A 20843-nucleotide genomic window follows, 5' to 3' on the forward strand; every position below is an offset into this window, starting at 1 on the left:
AGCGAAACTCCGTCTCAAAAAAAAAAAAAAAAAAAAAATTGAATTGATATACTATGGATATGGTTCCAATAGAGGTTAAATTATGTCCCAAGAGTGCCTAGAACATCCACCACTGTAAAGCGTTGCAAGTGTTATCTGACATCACAAAATAACATGCATGTGACTGCCCTTTTAAAAACTTATTATTCAAATTTTCAAGCATCCATAAAAGTAGAAGAGTATAACAAACTCTCACCTGTCACCCACCTTCAACAATAACCAATATATTGCCAATCTTGTTTCATTTGTAACTCTCCACCCCTCGACTCTTGTTTTGTTACCATTTTTCCCCATAGCTTTATTGAGATATAATTTATAAACGTACAATTTAATGATTTTTAGTAAATGTATAGAGTTGTATAACCATTACCACAATCCAATTTTTAGAACATTTCCTCATCAGGAATGAGTAGTGACAATATAGTACACCTACACAATGGAATACTGTTCAACCTTGAAAAAGAAGAAATCCTGTCATTTGTGACAACACGGATGAACCTGGAGGACATTATATTAAGTGAAATAAGCCAGGCACAAAAAGACAAACACCACATGATCTCACTCATATGTATAGTAAAAAAGTTGAACTCAGAAATGAGTAAAATGGTGGTTACCAGAGGTTGAAGGTGGGGAGATGGGGAGATGTTGGTCAAAAAACAAAAAAAATTCAATTAGACAGGAGGAACAAGTTCAAAAGGATCTACTGTACGTCACGGTAACAACAGTTAATAACAATCCATTTTATGTTTGAAAACTGCTAAAAGAGTAGATTTTTAAGTGTTTGCACCACATATGAAAAAAAGGGATGTGAAGTAATGCATGTGTTAAACGGCTTGATTCAGCCATTCCACAACATACACATATATGAAAACAGCCTGTTGTACACACATACATATACAAGTTTTAGTTGTCAATTAAAATAAAATTTAAAAGTTAAATTAAAAAGAAGGACTCCTGACATTGGTGACCACACAGATGAACATGGAATAATGCTAAGTGAAATAAATCAGATAGCGAAAGATAAATACTATTTAAAAAAAAAAAAAAAAGATTTCATCATCCCACAACACCCATTTTCAGTTAATCCCCATTCTTACTTCAGCCTCAGGCAGCCACTAATCTATTTGTTGTTTGTAGATTCGCCTTTTCCAGGCATTTCACATGAACAGAACCACACAATAGGTAGCCTTTTGCATCTGATTTCTTTTACCTGGCACCATGTTTTTGAGATTCATCCATGCTGTGGTAGGTACAGTACTTTGTTCTTTTTTATTGCTAAATAGTATTTCATTGTATATACATGCCACATTTATTATTCATTCACTAATTGGTGGATATTTGAGCTGTTTACAGGTTTTGGCTCTTATGTATAATCTTTTATTAACACTTGCTTATAAGTATTTGTATGGACATGTTTTCATTTTTCTTGGGTAGATACCTAGAAGTAGATTTGCTAGGTTTTGTACTGTCTTTTACCCAACAGAATCACAAAATATCAAAGTTTGGGCAGAACTTAAATATCATGTGATCCAACATTTTATTTAATAAGGAAATGAAAAGTTCAAAGACATTAAATAATTTGCTCATACTCACAGTTCATTGGTGACAGAGACAGAATTCAAACCCAGGACTTCCCATTCTTCCTTTTCTCTTCTTTTCGTATCAGTTTCATCCCCAACCCACCCCCCAGAAACACTCCTCCTGGAGCCTTCCTCCTTCAGCTCTATTCTAGATGGGCTCTTCTCCTTGGGCCAGAGCTGCAATAGGGAACTTCTCTTCTCCAGTCATCCTGGGGCTCCCCTTTACCTTCTGCAGACTTTCCCACCCCTACTCCCATCCTAAAGCCTCTGCTTCACCTATGTCTCTGGGGAACCTGGGAACTCTCATTTCTGAGCCTTCCTGGCATTCTGTGAGCAAATCAATTGCTTCCGGTCCTCTCCCATTGAGCCCTGCAGGCATTTTATTCTTGATTCCACTTTGTCTGCAAATGCATTTGCCATCACTTCATCTGCTTTCTATCTTTAAGTCCTGTAGGGGTCAGGGTTACAGATGTCTCCAAGGTTTATAAGGATACAGTCTGCATTCCTGGTTTTTACTTTTTTCGTTTGACGGAGATTTTCAAGAGACAAAGCAAAAATGTCTTTGCTAGTTTGAAACTAGAAATCTCCAACTTTCTTAAAACTATGTCTTGAGTGAAACACACGGTTAATAAAAATACAAGGACAATGAATGATCATTCTATTCAAACTAAGGGGCATGAGAGGAAAAAAACTCTGTCCTAAATCCTAAAAAGGAATTTTATCCCATAAATATATGCATGAAAGAGGCTGTCCTTCACTATTCAAAGATGAAAGCAGCCCTTCCTGCACACTGTGGCTGGTTTTTACCCCATTAGTTTAGCTCAGGCAAAATAAGAATACTCTTTGAAGCTAAAAATAATCCCTGAGTTTTTAAAAATAAAATTATTATTCCAAGTTTCCTAAAAATATTATTGCAAATGCCAAAAACACAGATGTGATTCTGAACACTTTTTTCCACTTGCATAAATCAAATCCACTGCAATTGCTCCCTCTTTTGAAAAATGTTTAACTGTAAATTATGCACCACAGGCCGGAAACAGTGGGTGTACACACATGTAGTAATTGGCTGCTATTATCCAAGCAGCTAGCAAGTAGTTATTGGGCACCCAATGTGCTAGACACAGCAGAGGAAACAGAAGCTGATAAAGACATGGCCCTACAGCCCTTGCAATCTACTTGTGATAACGAGATAAATACACGAAAAGTTAAACAGTACAAGGTAGTGTGTGATTAAGGGACATGAGCAAAAGTGTTACACAATTTTAGAAATTAGAGAGCTGACTACCTGGATAATACTGGGAACGGGAAGGACACCAAAACCCTAATCTCACATACAAACTAAAGGTAAAATATGCCAATGATTGTCATTTGCCTGCTCAAAAACCTTCAAAGACCCATCACTAATAATCAAAGAAAGTCCAAACTCCTTAGTTTGCCATGCAAGACCCTACCGGCCCTGGCCCTTTTCTACCTGACCAGATTTTACTCCATCCACACTGCTCCATTAATGTCCCCTGAACACACTGACACCTGCTGCCGTCCACCCTGCTTTCTCCTGATGCCCTGTCCCAACCAACACCCTTTCCCTCAACCTCAGCTACTGAAAATCAAGTTTACATTCTGCCTCCTTCCTTTGAGGCATCCCAACACTTCTTTCCATAATTATGCAGATCTTCACCTCTTCACACAGCCAGTCTCCAAGATGCCCCCAATGATTCCTACCTCCTGATATTCACTCCTTTGTGTAATCCCTTCCCATATGACCTGTGTAACCAGTAAGTCACACACCAGAAGCAATGCTGTGTGTCTTCCAAGGCTTGATCACAGAAGGCACCTGAGGCTTCCACCTTATGTTCCCTTGAATCACTCACTCTAGGGAGAGTCATCACCACATCATGAGGACACTCCCAATAAACCTATGAAGAGGTTTACATATTGAGGAACTAAGATCTCCTGCCTAGAGTGACTACCAACTTGCCAACTATATAAGTGAACCATCTTGGAACTGGATCCTCCAGCCACAGAAAACCTTCAGATATCTGCTGACCTGGCCAACTCACTGACTACAATCCTAGGAGAGACCCCAAGCCAGAACTACCCAGCTAAGTAGCTCTCAAATTCCTGACCCATAGAAAGTATATGTAACGATAAATGTTTACTGTTTTTAGCTACTAAGTTTTAGTGATCTGTTATACAGCAACAGACAACTAATATGGCTCACTTATGTATTCTGTATTGCATTCCAATTATTTCTATCCTAACATTTTTCTTACAACTAGATTAATAATTCCTAGAGGGCAGAGACTTTAATATTTTTCAACTCTGCATGCTTTAGTAAGACACTTAGTAATCATTAGCTGACTGACTGAATGATAAGAGAATTTTAAAACTTAATGAAATTGTTGGTGAAGCTGTGTCTTGGATTGACTTCATATTGGTTTTGGCTTCATATATGATTTTGTAATTTATTTAGAACTGTAAGGACTTAGTAGTGTGGAAGTAGTAACAGTTGGCGGCCTGAATTCTGATCCCAGCCCTGGCTTTTAGAAAATACTGCCAAAAATCAGGAGTCCACAACCAGCCTGGCCAAGGTGGTGAAACCTCGTCTCTACTAAAAATGCAAAAAAATTAGCTGGGTGTGGTGGCAGGCGCCTGTAATCCCAGCTACTTGGGAGGCTGAGGCAGAGAATTGCTTGAGCCTGAGAGGCAAAAGTTCCACTGAGCTGAGATTTTGCCACTGCACTCCAGCCTGGGTGACAGAGCGAGACTTCGTCTCAGAAAAAAAAAAAAAAAAGAAAGAAAAAAGAAAATACTGCCAACAATATAGAGAGAATTGTGCCTCACTTCTACCTCAGGACTTTTCTCCCACTCTGGCTTTCCTAACTTATCCCAGGGCAAGAATAGCTTCAAAGTGTCACAGGTGGTAAATGGGCATCGGAGCAAGGCAAGAATTAGTGATGGGGACGGGAGGAGGAGGGCAGCCATGTCTAACCTGCTTAAACCTGGGAGAGTCCTGGTAGAACCTGCCCCAGTCCCAGAAACCAATACCATTTCATAAGTGTTTATTTGAGAAGATTTCTTCTGAATTCCCCAATATTTAAAAGGGGTTTCCAGCCCAATACAGGCCTTCTCTTGAACTCATAGCTAAGCTACAGTATAGCAAACTCCTTCTCTTACAGACCTAACAGTCCTCTTAGGTCTTGGGATCTAGTGAAACTGGTCTTGGTAACTAGTATGACCAAATGCCACTCTTTAAGTCATAAATAAAAACAGAAACAAAACTGGACCGATCTTTTGGCAGTTCTTTCATAAATAAAACCATAGATGCCACACAAACATATACCCTATTGGGAACACAAAGAAATCTGATAAGCATCCCTTTGTGAAATTATAGAAGACTGCTTGTATACAAGTAGTACAGTAAGGTGTGATCATGATAAAATACACTAATTCCTAACAGATAAGCTGGCCCTGAAGGTAAATTTACTTTGAATCAACATTTGTATTAATGACTCTGCAAGATTAAAGAAATAGCAAAATAATTAAGAAGCTCCATAAAAGAAAGCTACAAAACTGTGCTAGGAGGCAGTTGGTTCTCACTGCAAAAAGGAGTGAATGTGGCTTTTAGCCAACAAAAGGTGCACAAATCTGCCAACTTAGCCTAGGGCCAAAGCAAGATTCATTCCAAGAATGAGTAGTTACTGCTTGTTATAATTCTGTGCAGTTTAATTTTAAATGCCCTTCTCTCTCTTTGGAGACTATATCCACAAACCTCAAAGAGATTCTGGTATTTAGTCTAATTCTTTCCATATGTTATACACACCTCATTGCCTACAGGCACCAGTCAGATTCATTTCTTCTGCAAAGGAGGCTAGAGATTGATCTTTCTATGTAAAATTACTTCATCCTATTAGTGTTAAGGACCTGAAATTTATTAGCAAACAACCTGGGGCTAGTTACACAAGCCTGCTGATAAGGAAAGGCTGCCTTCCAGCTGTTGCCAACAGCTTTAGTAAATAAGAGTCATTGCTTGCAAAACTCTGTCCAATCTCTTAAAGATGTCTATTTAATTAAAGAAAACTTTTTCCAGTGGCTCAAGACCTTAATCCATTGATTGTGCTGCAAACATCAGTCAAATCATTTGTTGTTGCTTTTGCTCCAGTAAAATTTAGCAACATCAGAATAAGACCATGCCTTTTAGAAATATATGAGGCTGACATTCCCTCAAGGCACATCTTTGTTTCACACTCTCCATTTCTTTCTCAGGAAAGGCAACAATCAACTGAACTCCAATTGTTTCATTTAGAAACATATCAAGTGTCCCTAAAAACATGCAAAACTGTGTACAAAATAATGTTAAGAGAAAACAGCACATTAAATTGTGTATATTCTATGGTCACAGCTATATGTAACCATAGATGAAGATGGAAAGGAATATAAGAAATGAAATAGATGTTTTCACACACACCTCTATAACCTTACTGTTTGTTTTTTTTTTTTTATAATTTCCTTTACTTTTGCTGGGAGTTGTCTTAACAATGAGTGTGATATATTTGCTTTTTAAATTATGAGGATAAGATCTTACCTCATCAGGCAAAAGTTTATGGGCCAATTACTCACAAGGTGATGACTGTCTAGACCACCAGAGATAAGCTGCCTGCCTGGTCTCCTCCTAAAAATCCCTTAGGGTTAGTAAAGCCACAATTTTCAAGTTTAATCCCTACAGGGGGAAAGAAACTGTCTGTGTCTCGCCAGCTAAATAGAGTGGATTTCAAGGAAATGTTCTCATTTTTAGTGTGAAACTAAAATAACCCCTTAAGTGAAAGTAAAAATGATATTTAGGCAAATCCTAAAAATGAAGTCATTTGTTAACACAAATTTACTGATACCTTGGTTGGTCTCAGTAAATATCACAAAGATGATTTCTAGAAATTAACAAACTGAGTTACCTCCTAGAAGCAGACAGTCGAACAGCAGCTTCCAGGGGCTGGGTTTGGAGAGTGGGGAATGGGGAGAACTTGATACAAACCTTCAATTATAGATAAGATGAACAATTTCCGGGGATCTAACATACAGCACAGCGACTATAGTTAATAATTCTGTATTTTTTACTTGAAATGTACTGATAGAGCAGATTTAAGTGTTCCTACCACACATACACACAAACACAAATGGTAACTACGTGTGATGAAGGATGTGTTCATTAACTTGACTGTGGTATCATTATACATCAAATCATAACATTCTACCCTTTCAATATGTACAATATTTATTTCTCAATTATACTTCAGTAAAGCTGGAAAAAAAAAAAAACAATAACTTGGTTACTGCCCCCTGGAAGCTATCCTAGTAAGGTAGAGAGCTGCAAACTAAGGTAGAATGCTGTAAGTGATAGAATCAATATAAAGAAGTAGACTAGGAAGAACTACACAAAATCTTAAGAGGAAGAGATGACTTCTGGACCAGGAAAGGTTTCCCCGAGGAGGCAGCATCTGAACTGGCTCCTAAAGGGTAGGCTAATGATGTCCAGGAAAGAGAAGCAATGGGCAGTGCAGGAAAGGGGGGATATAACCAGGCAAAGGAAGGGATGCATTCAGTGTGTTCTGGAACAATGCAGGGTTTAGGAATGGGAACCAAAGGAAACACTCAGAGGAGAAGTAGGCATCACATCTGGCCTTGGACATAGAGAGAAGGATGGAGCAAGCAGGCAAATACTGTCCTCTGGGCTTTGTGCATTTATTGTTCTATTTAATCCTGACAACTTGTCTTGTAAGTGGGAAGACTGAGGCTAGAAGAGTCGCATACAGTTTCACAGCATGCAGTTCATGTCTGTATTCCCTCACTAAAACTGTGACTGGGGCATGGCAGAGCCTCCACAAACATTGCCTAGATGCAAGATGACAAACTCACAGGCCAGGCCCATTCCCTGTCTGCTCTGCCACAATGCTCTTTGGGACTTTTTAAAATAGACACTGGAAGCCATTGACTATTCTGGGTTAGAGGAATCAATCACCAGAGAGCTGTGTTTTGAGAAGAGGGTAGTAAAGGCTGGAGAAGTGGAGTGAGGGAGTTACCCAATATTGGGAGCCTGAAGACTTTCCAGCTAATGCCTACCTTTTCTCAGCATGTACTTTTGATACAGGTTTTTCTAAGGAAGTGCTAGAATGCCTCAACACCTCAACTGAAATCTAAGTTCCCTCCTTTGCCAAATATGTTTTCATTATACAATTTAAACGCATAGATAATTTCAACCCATAGTTCCACTACTAACAGCATATTGTTCATTCTTCTAAAAAAAAAAAAGCTTGTGTACTCATAAACATAATATGCCTTTTTACACATAATGAGATCATTATTTTGCTTTTTGAGTTAATCTGTCTTGGAGATCTTTCCTTATCAGTGCACAGAGACCAACCTTGTTCTAAAGCTGCAGTGTTTCATCTCGAGGAAGCGCCCTTATGTATGTAAGCAGCTGATGCATATTTAAGTTGTTTGAGTTTTTGTTTTGTTCATTCTTAAAAACAATGCTGTAATGAACTCTTTTTGTATCAAAATGAATTCCCTTGTGGTCACTTGAATCAGCTTCTTCGATACTTTCACAGATAGGCTCTCTTGTGGAAAACATAATTTAGCACAATTTCCTTGTACATTAGTATAGTTAACAGTAACTTATCTTAGCAATGAGAGGGAACATAAATATAGCCTAAAAATAAACTTACTGACAAGATTATCTCAAGGCAACATTTTGTAGCTCTGGAGTCTCCTGGGAAGACTTAAAGGGCCAGAGTTCTTCTTGGTTTTCCATCCAAAGCCACTTGTGCAGAATTCCTCATTCCACGCTGAGGCAAGTCAGCACTCCTTCCCACAGGGACCCAGGATACTACCCTTCTGGCTCTACCAGTAGCTTCGGACTCCCTAGTTCCCATGTTTAATATGACAGTGAAAAGTATATGTGATAATTATCAGAATACAGAGTTTCTACATTGAGGGATTAGAGATGATTTATAGTTCACAACTCACATTTCTTAGATATAGCAATTATGACCCAGAGGGGTTGAACATCTCAGCAATATTATATACCCAGTCTCTGCACAGTCCCCTCCTACTCGTCTGTCCGGAGCTTTTCACATTACCTAGTACCAAATAATGGCCACATCCTTTGCTTAATTATTTCAAAAAGACCACGTAAGCAATATTCCTCTGGGTAGAAATGATGCTTTATATTAGGGAAAAAAAAAAAAAAAAAGAAGATTCTGACAACATATGGAGAGATAGCACAGGTAGTAAGAAAGTCAAAAACCTTATTTTTAGATAATTTTAACTTCTTTCTCTACCATAATTTTAACTTCAAACTCATTACTAGAATGCCTAGCAAGTTTCAAAATTGACACATTTAAGTTTCACCTCTCTTCTTCTTGTCCCTTGAGGCACTGCTAACAAGCAAATACTAGTTACACTGCTGACTTGTTATCAGCAAGACATGTTGCTCTCAAGTGGTCTGCAGCCCTGACAATGGATTTATAAACCTGGGGCTATTCAGACTGTCAGAATTGGAGTCATGTTTTTACACTACAAAATCTAAATCAGGATTTTCCTTTTTTTTTTTTTTGAGGTACAGTCTTCCTCTGTCACCCAGGCTGGAGTACAGTGGCACAGTCTTGGCTCACTACAACCTACTCATCCTGGGTTCAAGCAATTATCCTGCCTCAGCCTCTCAAGAGGCTGGGACTACAGGTGTGCACCACCATGCCCGGCTAATTTTTGTATTTTCAGTAGAGAGGGGGTTTCGCCATGTTGGTCAGGCTGGTCTTGAACTCCTGGCCTCAAGTGATCTGCCCATCTCAGCCTCCCAAAGTGCTAGAATTACAGGCTTGATCCACCATGCCTGGCCTGAATCAGGGATTTTTAAATAGCTCTCAGAAAAATCTGCTCAAGATCTTTTTTTTTTTTTTCAGTTGAAGAACTGTTCTACAATGTTCAAGATCTCCATCCTGTAACACCTGAGGCCCAGCTCTGTTACTGCCCTCCAGCAAGCGCCTGCAAGCTGGCTGTGGCATAGTTCCTGCAAGAGAACTACAGCAATATGGTTAGAAACCACTGGATTTGAATATCAGATTTGCCCCTGACCTTGGGTAACAACTTAAGCTCTTGCAGTCTGTTTTCCCATCTTTAAAACAGGGATAATAATGATAGAACTTATTTCAAATTGCCATTGAAGGATATGGCAACGTATAGAGAGATCTAGTACAGTGCCTGGCACATAGTAAGTGCTCAAAAAATGCTGAGGCTTTACTGCCATACTTGGCACATGCATGGGCCAACCAGAGGCAAAAGGCAAAAAGACAGGCAGCTGAGAACAGGAGAAGAACAAGTCTTCGTTATGATTTGTGCTGAATTAATAAAAACAGAAAAGAAAACAGTTTTTGTTTTTGACCCAAGGCCTTATTTGTCTCCGAAGATTCTTAGGAGCAAAAAGTCATTTCTAGGATGGTTTCAATTGTGACCTGAAAAACTAGATGTGGGAAGAAACTCATCAGGGCAGTCAGGCTCATGAGCTGCCTCCCACAGGCCCACCCACAGCAGAGAAGAGCCCAACTCTACAGCCTCTCACTTCAGGGCACTGACCAGGAACAGAAAAGGAGGGAATCAGAACAATTTCTCAAGTCACAGGCAGTTTTTTCATATCACTGACTCTCTGTTGCCAGCAAGAGCTCCCTGGTGTGACCAAGGTTAAGAGTTTCCCTTTTTCTTCATACCTGCAATAAGAAATCACCTAAGCATTCACATCCATCAGGGAAGAACCACTATTCCATTACCTTTTTTTGAATTAGTAGAAACAGGGTCTTGCTATGTTGCCCAGGCTGGTCTCAAAATCCTGGGCTTGAGGTATCCTTCCACCTCAGCTTCCAGAGTAGCTGGGACTTCAGGTGTGGGCCACTCTACCTAGTCTATTACTCCTTTATCATTTTCATCATCGTTTTTGCACAGTGAATGCTTTTAAAAGCTAAGTATCAGAAGACTGGATTTTTTCCTATTATTACATGTGATTGGGATACTCAAGAACATGAAAGAAAATGTCTGAATGGCCCACAGGCCAGGATCTAACAGGGTGAGTGAAACAGGGCAAGAATGTCTTGCTGAACTAGTGCAGGCCAGCAATAAAATAGGGCAGCCCAGGGTCATGCCCATGTGGTGAATGCTTTGAGACGCAAGAGATACCAAAGTTCAGAGGTCACCAACTCAGCTGTCTCTAGGAGCCAGGCAGATAAATGAAACGCATGACAGACCAGGAGGAGCACAACAGGGAGCAGCAGAGTCTTTGGCCAAACTGGCACAAATGCCCCATTAAGTGAGATGTAAATTTTAAAAGCTGAACACAGTGTGTAAGTTGAGTAAAATGCATCTGGGTCACATCTTGGCCAAGGGTCTCATTATGTAGTGCCCTGCAAAAGTTTCTGATGGGCAAGAAGTGAAGACCAAAAAGATCAGTCAAGAAAGGAAAGAGCAGGAAGGAAGGGCCTGTCTGGGCAGGTGGAAGCCCCAGCACCCACTGATGCAGTGGTCAGAAAAGAAAGGTCACAGAGAGGCTGGGGTCTACACCCCACAGGCCAGGGACCTGGGCTGTGAAACCCAGGGAATAATAAATCAGGGTGTAGACAAAGGAAAGGGCAAGCAGGCACGGGGGCCACAGTGACATTACTGTGGAGTCAGGTGCTCCGTGAGCCAGGAGTTCCAAACATGGTAGTCCTGAAAATGCAATACAATGAGAACACAGTCTGAAAACCTGACAGTGAATCCAAAGAACAACTCAGAACTGACGGGTGCTGCATCCACATACCTTATGCTCAGGGAATGCCCCGTCTCAAGGAGCACAAAGGCAAAGCCTCACCAGATCAGAGGAAAAGAGGCAAAGGGACAGAACAGTTCCCGGCAGGCTAATAAGAAAAAGAAAAAAGCCACATCCTTCCATAACATTTGTTTCACAAAAAAATATATATTTAGTGTTAACTCTGTACTCTTTACAAGGTCCGGCTGAGGTTACAAAGATTAAAAAAAACTATAGTTACTGAGAGTAAGTGGCTTACACTGGGTCAAGAGCAGAAAGAGATTATTTGGCAGCAAGGTTGACCAAGTCATAAACTCAGATTTGGTAACAAAACAGCTCACTAGTTACAGTACTGGAATGTTCATACTGTGTCAACTGAATGAAATGATATATAGCTGATACTCTGAAAAGTGCTAAAAGGGTAGATGGTTAGCAGGAAAACATTCAGATCATCACCATTAGACTTTCAGACAACAATAGTTTATGTCAGAAGAAAATGGAGTAACATATTTAAGATTCTCAAGGAAAGAAAATGTGAGCCAAGGATTTTATATCAGACAACAGTGACCCTTAATTATAAAGGTCACAGACAAAGTATTATCAAGAAATGAAGGAATATTGTTCCCATGAGCCCTTCCAATTAAATCTACTAGAGAAAGAGCGTCAATCAAAATGTCTAGAGTCACTGATATGAGGACAAGTGATAAGCATGATGTATACAACAACCTGTAAAAATAGGACTAAATGAAAGGGAGATATTTTAATATAGAACAATAATAAGATCTGATGATGCAGAAGTACTAAACTGTATTTTTACATGGGAAAGAATGAGTATGGCATATGCCAAAGAAATTATTTTTACTGTTTTCAGTAATCATAGCTGATAACGGGAGTATTAGTGTTGTTATTTGGAGACTAATGTGTATATAATATGGGGTAATCAAACAGTTAATTATATAATAGTCTATTTCCCCTCTGACCAAAAAACCAGGATTTTAAGTGTGGAAGAAAAGGAATAAAAATGTAATATACAAGGGGTAAACCCCATAGTCTTGAACTTGAATTGGAAATATCATTATAAACTCACAAAGTATTTTATCTTTATATGAGCATTTATGTTTGCATGTAAGTGTGTGTGTGTGTGTGTGTGTGTGTGTGTGTGTGTGTGTTTCCCAGCTCTGACCAGTAAAAGGCCTATAAACAATAACCGTTCCAGTGAATGAGGATTCTCAGTGCCTGGATTATGGTCCTGAAATAGCACTTCTCACTAAAAGAAACCAGGGATTCTTGGGAAAATGGTTGACTCCAGGTATAGGCGGGAAATGTACAAGACAAGCATGGATCACCTTAACAAATCAAACAGCAGGAAACTAATAAGAATACTAAGGTCAGATCAGGAGGACTTAAGGGCCAACTGAAGAGTCTCCCGCTGGTCAAAGATGGGACAATTTGAGACTCAGCAAAAATTAAAATATCAATGGACTAAAACCTATCAAATTATTTAATTCCATGAGCTCATAACAATTTTTAAAAACCTAATCAGTGATCTCCTGAGAATGACATGAAATCAATTCTTGAAAGCTGAGTAAATTAAAAAAAAAAATCACCCGTCCTTTCCCATGTGAATTGTACCACTGGGCAATCAAATAACAGATTGAAAGGGAGTCTATCCTTATAAAATTATTCTAGCTAATCAATAAAATCAAAATGATAGAATTAGAGTATCACCATTCTGCAATTTCCCCCAATGAATTAACAGGTCTAGACATTGAGGATCAACAGCTGTTAATATCAAAAAAGAGTGGAAAAACCAGACCCCATGTGTCTCCCAGTAAAAGAATACACCACCATCTGTAATCTTGCCAAAGGGATCAAACCTGAATCTGATCAAGTCTCTGGATCCAGATAAAGGAAACAGAGGGCAAAGTAATAAGTTAAACTGTACCATGAGTGTGCATCTTTTTTGTTATCAACACTGTTGGAAACTCTACAGATTGAACAGCGCGGATCCTGCAACAAATTTAAAAAAAAAAAAAATGTAAAGGAAGGAGAACAGTAGAGGGATCTGTAGATTAAAAGAGACTTAAAAGACTTTTTTTTTTTGGGGGGTAAATGGGCAAGACTAAACTCAGTGGGTCAGGCTGCTCATTTGGGCAATAAAACCATAAAGAGATGAAAGGAAGTAATTACTGTAAAAGTCAGATGGCATTTACTTTTGGAGGAAAAAAGGGAAATGTGATCAGGATAGGATGTAGGATTTTGGTTCCTTTGGCAAAGTTCTATGTCTTCACCTAAATGCTAGTGATATATACGAGTGTTTGCTTTGTAATAATTCACTCAGTTGTGTACATTTGATTTATGTGGCTTTTTGATATTTATGCTTTATTTTATAACAAAAGTGTAAAAAAAAGTGTTAAGAAAATCTAGGCATATCAGCACAGTAGCCAACTGATGGAAAAAACTGCAAGGTGTCCCTCGGTGCTAGGTGGAAAAGTGTAGGGACCCAGCAATAAATCAGCCAGGAACAGGCATCTTATGAACTCTGTTTCAATGAGCTTCCACTTTGAAGGTAAATAACTGAATCTACATTGTTTAATTAAAATTTGTCTTATAACACTTTAAATTATTTTTAAAAGCTTATAAGAAATGACATGCTCCAAAATACCTCAAGACCAATCTCAATTTAAAATGACTTCTTAGAGTTGGGTGTGGTGGCATGCACCTGTAGTCCCAGCTACACAAAACGTTGAGGTGGGAGAATTGGTTGAGGCCAAGAGTTTGAGGTTGTAGTGTGCTAGGACTGCGTGTGTGAATAGCCACTGCTCTCCAGCCTGGGCAACAGAGCAAGACCCCATCTCTAAAAAACACATATGATAAACAAATTAAATTAAATAACGAAATGACCTCTTAATATCTACCAGAATTGCAATGAGCAGTTGGGCATTGGGTTCTCACAAACAAGATGACACATCTTACGCACCATAAGATGTGACATGATCAGCTCTGCATACCTAAAAACAACAACATGTGAAGAATGAAACATGGAGACAAACTTTGTAGCAAAAGCAGACTGGTTGGAGAGAGAGGTAACAGCCTTTGAGAGGTCACAGAAAAGGAGGGTGTGTGTGGCAGTATTACTGAAGGGTAACACCCTGTAGCACAAGTATGGGAGGGTAGCTGAGCTCCCAGTGTATAAATCCCAGCGTGGCCAGGCACTCACAGAATGTTATTTAACCTCCTTAAGCCTCCATTCCTTATCTGTAAACAAGGATAAACAACAGAATCTTTCTCATAGATCCCTTCCAAAGATGAAATTAAACAATGTCTATAAAGCACTCGGCACAGCGCCTGCTGGCCCACCCTAAGTACTCAGTAAGTGTTTGCCATGATTACTGGGATGGCAAACATTTCCAGAAACATATGGCACTCTCTATATGATGGATACCTTTCTGGCTGGAATGCAGGAGGCTTTCTCTGAAGTAAGTAGGGCTATTTTATAAACCCATGATCGTTAATGTTAAAAAGTCACTGCTTCAAGATATTTCCAGTCAGTTTTAAAATGAACAAGAATAAGAAAAAGTCACTGCTAGTAGTAATTAAGTATACGTGATTTTCAACACCTTCCATATCATTATTTGATTTTCTCCTCCCAACTACCATCATGGGTGGTTACTTTTAACTCCAATGAAACCTGGGATTATTAATATAGGGAATACTGATGGCTATACTTGGCCTCTAGGGAATGGGAGCCCAGGGTTAGTACATATGTTTCTTGTCCACCCTGTAGCCATTCCCCTTCCCTTCTCCTATCAGCACAGCCAACCTCCCACAATAGAGGTTCTCCCTCAATGCCCACTACTCACTTTCACAGCTTCCCTTGAGGCGGCAACTCAGTTCTGGCCAATGAGGCCTAAGGAGACATCAGGAAAGATTCTACTCTGGGATGAAAAGGGATAGATACTATAAAAAAATGAATTTATTGCTGCCCTCTGTGTCCACCCTTTACACACACACACACACACACACACACACACACACACAGTTTTCCTGTCTTAAAAAGAGGTTGGCAGGAACCTGTGATACCTCTTGCTGAGAAAGCTATTTTCTGTCCACAAAGTGGCAAGTCTACAGATAAAAATGTAACATGCTAAGGATGAGAAGGCAGAAGAATAGATAGAACCTGGTCCCTGATAACCCTGTTTAACCATGGGTCCAATCCTGAATCTACTCAACCCAACTGCCCTTCATATAAGATAATTTAATATCTTTACTACTCAAATCACTGTTCATTGGCATTCGCTTAACCACAGCCTAAAGCATCCTGATTGTTATTACCTGAATTGTGTCCCTCCTGCTATGGTTTGAAGGTATATCTCCCCTCAAAATTCATATGTTGAAACCTAAACCCCAAGGTGGTGGTATTAAGAGGTGGGGCTTTTAGGGAAGTGATTAAGTCATAAGGGCTCCACCCTTATGAGTGGATTAGTGCTCTTACAAAAGAGGTTGAAAGGAGTACCCCAGTGCCTTTTACCCCTCCACCTCCCATCTCATCTACCACGTAAGGACACAGCAAGAAAGCACCATCTTGGAAGCCTAGAGCTGCCCTCACCAGACACTGAGTCTGTTCGTGCCTTGATCTTGAATTCCCAGCCTCCAGAACTGTGGAAAATAAATTTGTTTTTTACAAATTACCCAGTCTCAGATATTTTGTTACAGCAGTACAAACAGACTAAGAAACACCAAAAAGTTCATATGCTGAAGACTTAACTGCCAATATCTTAGAAAGCGTCTGCATTTGGAAACAGAATCTTTAAAGAGGTGACTCAGTCAAAATTAGTCTTAGGGCGGGCCCCAATACAATTTGATTGGTGTCCTTAGAAGAGGAGAGTTGGAACACAGACGCCAGATGTGCACACACAACAAGCTGAGAGGATCTGTGGCCAGCAGATCTGAGCTATAATAAACACCAAAAATTTTTATTCCCAGGCTAAAGGACAAAAAAAAATCCCTGATGGAAACTTGGGTCTACACTAAAAACTCAAAAGCCCCACACATAGTAAATGGATACTTTTCTCCTATTTTAATTTATTTAAAAGATCATTGTTTAAGGAAAAAAATAACTATAATGGGATTATACATATATATAGAAATAAACCATACGACAATCACAGCACAAACGGTGTGGTCTCCCCAGTGGTCCCCCTTATCTACGGTCTCACTGTCCACAGTGGCAGTGTGAGCACAGACCATGTAGTCTCAAAATAGGTGAGTGCAGTATACAAGATATTTTAAGAGAAAGTGAAGAAAGATCACATTTACATAATTCTTATTATAATATATTATCATAATTGTTCTATTATTTGGTATTATGGTTAATCCCTTACTGTGACTAATTTATAAATTAAGCTTTATCATGGGTACATATGTATAGAAAAAAATATAGCTTATATAGGGTTCAGTACTATGTGCAGTTTCAAGCATAGACTAGAGGTCTTGAAATGATCCTCCCTGTGTAAAGGGGGACAACTAATATTCTTTATAAAGGCAATTGTTATAGACTGAAATGTATCCCCCAAATTCATATACTGAAACCCTAATCTCCAGTATTGCTGAGCTTGGAGACAGCCTTTAATAAAGAATTGAGGTTCAATGAGGTCATAATCATGGGACCCTAATCCAATATGACTGGTATCCTATGAAGATGGAGAGACCCCAGGGATGTGCACAAACAGAGAAATGCTCTTGTGAGAATACCACAGAAATGTGTCCATCTGAAAGGCAAGGAGGGAGGCCTCACGGAAACCAAATCTGTTGACATCTTGATCTTGAACTTCCAGTCTCCAGAACTGTGAGAATATATATTTCTGTTGTTTAAGCCACCAGTCTGTGGTATTTTGTTACGGCAGCCCTTGCAAACTAATACACTTATATAAAAAAATAGAACTTACAGGCCAGGTACAGTGGCTCACACCTGTAATCCCAGCACTTTAGGAGGCCAAGGCAGGCAGATCACTTGAGGTCAGGAATTCGAGACCAGCCTGGCCAACATGGTGAAACGCTGTCTCTACTCAAAATACAGAAACTAGCCAGGCATGGTGGCGTGTGCCTGTAATCCCAGCTACTCGGGAGGCTGAGTAGGAGAATTGCTTGAGCCCGAGAGATAGAGGTTGCAGTGAGCCAAGTTCACACCACGGCACTGCAGCCTGGGTGACAGAATGAGATTACATCTCAAAAAAACAACAAAAAAAAGACAAAAAGAAAACGGAACTTACAAAAGACTGCTTAAAGGGTAAAGTTCAGTGTGGATATGCTTATAGGGCTGGGGTGGTTACTCCTCTGCCCCTGCCACCTGTCTCCACAAGTCACTGCCCAGCTTCCTCTATCTGCCTCATTTCCCTAATGGTGAGACTGGAAGGCCCCAGTGTACTGAACTCCAGGGTGGCAAACCTGGGGGATGGCTGACTACAGAGGAAGGAAGAGGCCAGACCTGAATTAGTCAATTTCATACCTGTTAGTCTCTGATCAAATATTTAAATCTAGAAGGGGGAAAAAAAAAAGCTGCGGTTCTACTATAATTAGTATCATCAGCAGCAGACCTTTATTATTAATAATTTCTATGGCCCCTATTAGAAAAATAAATTAAAAACTGACCAAAATTCAAAAATAGGGAAGTCTCAAGAACGGGCAAAACCCAAAATGCAAAAGAAGAGAGAGGAAGTTACAGAAGATGAATTTTTTTAAAATGGTCTGTTTTTCATTTTCTACCATTGCAAAACGAGAGGACACTCTGAGAACAGAATAGATTCCTGGAGGTGCCAAGACCTCAGGACAGGGAACAGGCCTGGGGTAGGGGAAACAGTCCACTTGGCAACTCCGAGTCCTGAGTTAGGCCGCGGCTCTTCCAAACATGTGCCGCTGTTGAAATAAGGATGCCCATCCCAGATCAGTAATCTATAAACCACCTGAGGTGTCCTTAAGTCAGCCAGCATACTGAATTTATGATGTCAGCATTGTCGGTGACTCAAAGTCTAGATTTTCAACTAATGAACACTGGGCAGACTCTCCAATGTCTCTGCTTCATGGCCTTCAATTCCTGGATCTATTTGTGGGACACCACTAATTGTTTTGGTTGTTATTTTTTGTTCTTGACCTGGTTGCTTGTCAAAATTTTTCCACCCAGTGAAAATCTATTATAAAAACAACTTTGTTATTTCTTAAGATGGGGGTACACAGGTGTTCATTTTATATGTATGTGTTCATTTTCATCTTCTTTAAACTTTAAAGCCACTCCATACTTTTAAGAGATTTGCTCTTTCCATTTCAAAATAATAATTTTTTTAAAAATCCCTACAGATACCTGCTGCCTGAATAAACTTCTTTCTAGAACAAGACAGGGAAATTAGTCGCATGAGTCTCTGAGGCTAGGGGTCCTCAATTTGCATCAAGCTTCACTGGTGATTCTGACTTACAGTCAGGTTCAGAGAGCTATAGTCCCAGATGAACCCTAAAATACAGCACATTGGACAAGTTCAAAGTTTCATTTGGTGTATCATCTTTGTGGCTGCCCAGATAATGATGTTCTCAAACTACTCCACCTGAGTAGAGCTTCCCTGCCGGGGAGGAGATAAGCACCACAGGTACACAGGGCAGGGAATCCTTGCTTTCTCAGGAGGCTCCCTATTTACACAAGGTCTCTTACCCTGGCAAGTAGTAGCCCTGTTCCTTCAGGCACTATCAGTCATTCCAGGCCATAAAAAGCAAAGGAGCAAGGTGGCTAAATGTGTGCAAACAGAGGTAATCACCGGATGTTGGGAAGACCTGAGCTCATTCACCTCTTCCAGGTATACTTCATGAGTCACTGGCAGCCTAATTCTGCATCAATGCAAAAGGAATTCCATCACTGAGGATAGCTCTGCCCTTCAAGCACAGTGAAACAGTATTTAACCAAGCACCTGCCATTTCCCAGAAAACAATTTCAGCCCTTTAAAGAGAGGAGGAAAAATAAAAGAGTAGTTTCCTGACCACAGAATGATGGAATGAGGTACTGGACTTACTTCCCAAAGGTTTACGTGACGAAAGTTTGTTCTGTAATTTGCAATCTGTTGCCAACACTGTGCATGTATTTTTTTTCTCAGAAGACCATGGCATTTCTTTTTGTGTCCACATATGTGTGAGGGTCTGAACACAGTCAGATGAGAGCTCAGGACAGGAAAGGCTGTGTGTAGTTAGGCCTACACAGCACACACTACAATCTCTGTCTCCCCTACTTTTGTAAAAACAAAACAAAACAAAAACCTCATTTTTTAAAACAAATGATAAATGAGTTGGGAATGGGGAAGGCTCGAGTTAAATGAATTTGGTTTGAAGGAGTAAGAGCCAGGCTTAGAGAGGGTATTGGCTCAGTGCGCTGTTGCTTACTTTTTGGCTCCTTTAAAATATCCAAGAGTGCTGAGTATTGTGTTCCCAGAAGACCTAGCCCCAGTGCCTAATTCTGAAGATGCGGTCCTTTCCCTGGGCCTCCGGAACTCACGCAACTTCCCCTGAAGACATGCCAGCCCGATTCCCTTTGCAACACCAAGGGCAGCTGTCCATCTTAGATAACCTGGTTTCACTTACTACTTGTTTTAAACATGAGGGTTGTGAAAGGCCAACCCACTGCTGACAATTTAACTGTAATAGGTCTTTTGAAAGCTTCCCTCATGCAGTGAAGCTTAATGGGTACCATGGCTCTTCTTCGTTCTCAGGCACATAAAACTCAAATGCCCTGCTCTGGCTCACTCGTCTTTGGCAGCAGCGGCAACATTTCCCTTATATAATCACGTGATCCTGTAGCTGGCAATCTCTGAAGTTGTGCTACATTCACCCCATTCTCTGTGCTCCTCTGGCATCATTAAAGGAAAAAAGAATTCATGCTAAAATCACATATGACACAAGTTACTACTCTCCCTCTCTACTCCACAGTGGCCCAGTACTAACACTTATTGGAATGAAACCTATTTGGCCAATCTGACCAAGTCCTTCACTTAATAGGTGCCTTCTGCACATTGACACAGGAGAGGAACATCTGGTTTAATCTGCACAACAATCCTATAATATAAATACTATCCCCAGTTTTTAGTCCGGTGAAGAAACAGGCTCAGAAAGTGAAGAAGATTGTCCAAAGCCACACGGCCAGCAGGGGCTGAGACACAAGCTGCTGATTCCAGCAAAGTCATGGGGACCAACTATTTCTTGACTAAAGTCATCTTTATTCCCAGTGTTTAAGGAAACTACAAGTGGAATTTTGAACTTAATTCCATTCTCTGTTATTAAAGAAACTAACCCAGAGGTGTTCACAAGTTAGCGTAGAGTCTCATTCCTGTGACCACCTCCCCGCCACCCTTGTTTTTTGTTTTTAG

The 20843-nt window shown here is 40.0% G+C and overlaps 1 protein-coding gene across 2 annotated transcripts in view; it reads right to left on the reverse strand.

Moving 5' to 3' along the window:
• TNFAIP8 (TNF alpha induced protein 8) overlaps positions 1-20843 on the reverse strand; it is a 119085-nt gene that overhangs the window by 93996 nt on the left and 4246 nt on the right. Inside the window, exon 2 of one of the 2 annotated variants that reach the window (XM_037739735.1) lies at positions 15309-15383. The exons of the other annotated variant lie outside the window; for it this stretch is intronic. Coding sequence (XP_037595663.1) covers position 15309 — 1 coding nt within the window. The 5' untranslated portion in view covers positions 15310-15383. The remainder of the gene's footprint in view (positions 1-15308; positions 15384-20843) is intronic. 2 annotated transcript variants of the gene reach the window in all.

This window comes from Cebus imitator, unplaced genomic scaffold (genome assembly GCF_001604975.1).
Source record: "Cebus imitator isolate Cc_AM_T3 unplaced genomic scaffold, Cebus_imitator-1.0 Scaffold74, whole genome shotgun sequence".
In the NCBI taxonomy this organism is placed as follows: Eukaryota; Metazoa; Chordata; class Mammalia; order Primates; family Cebidae; genus Cebus; species Cebus imitator.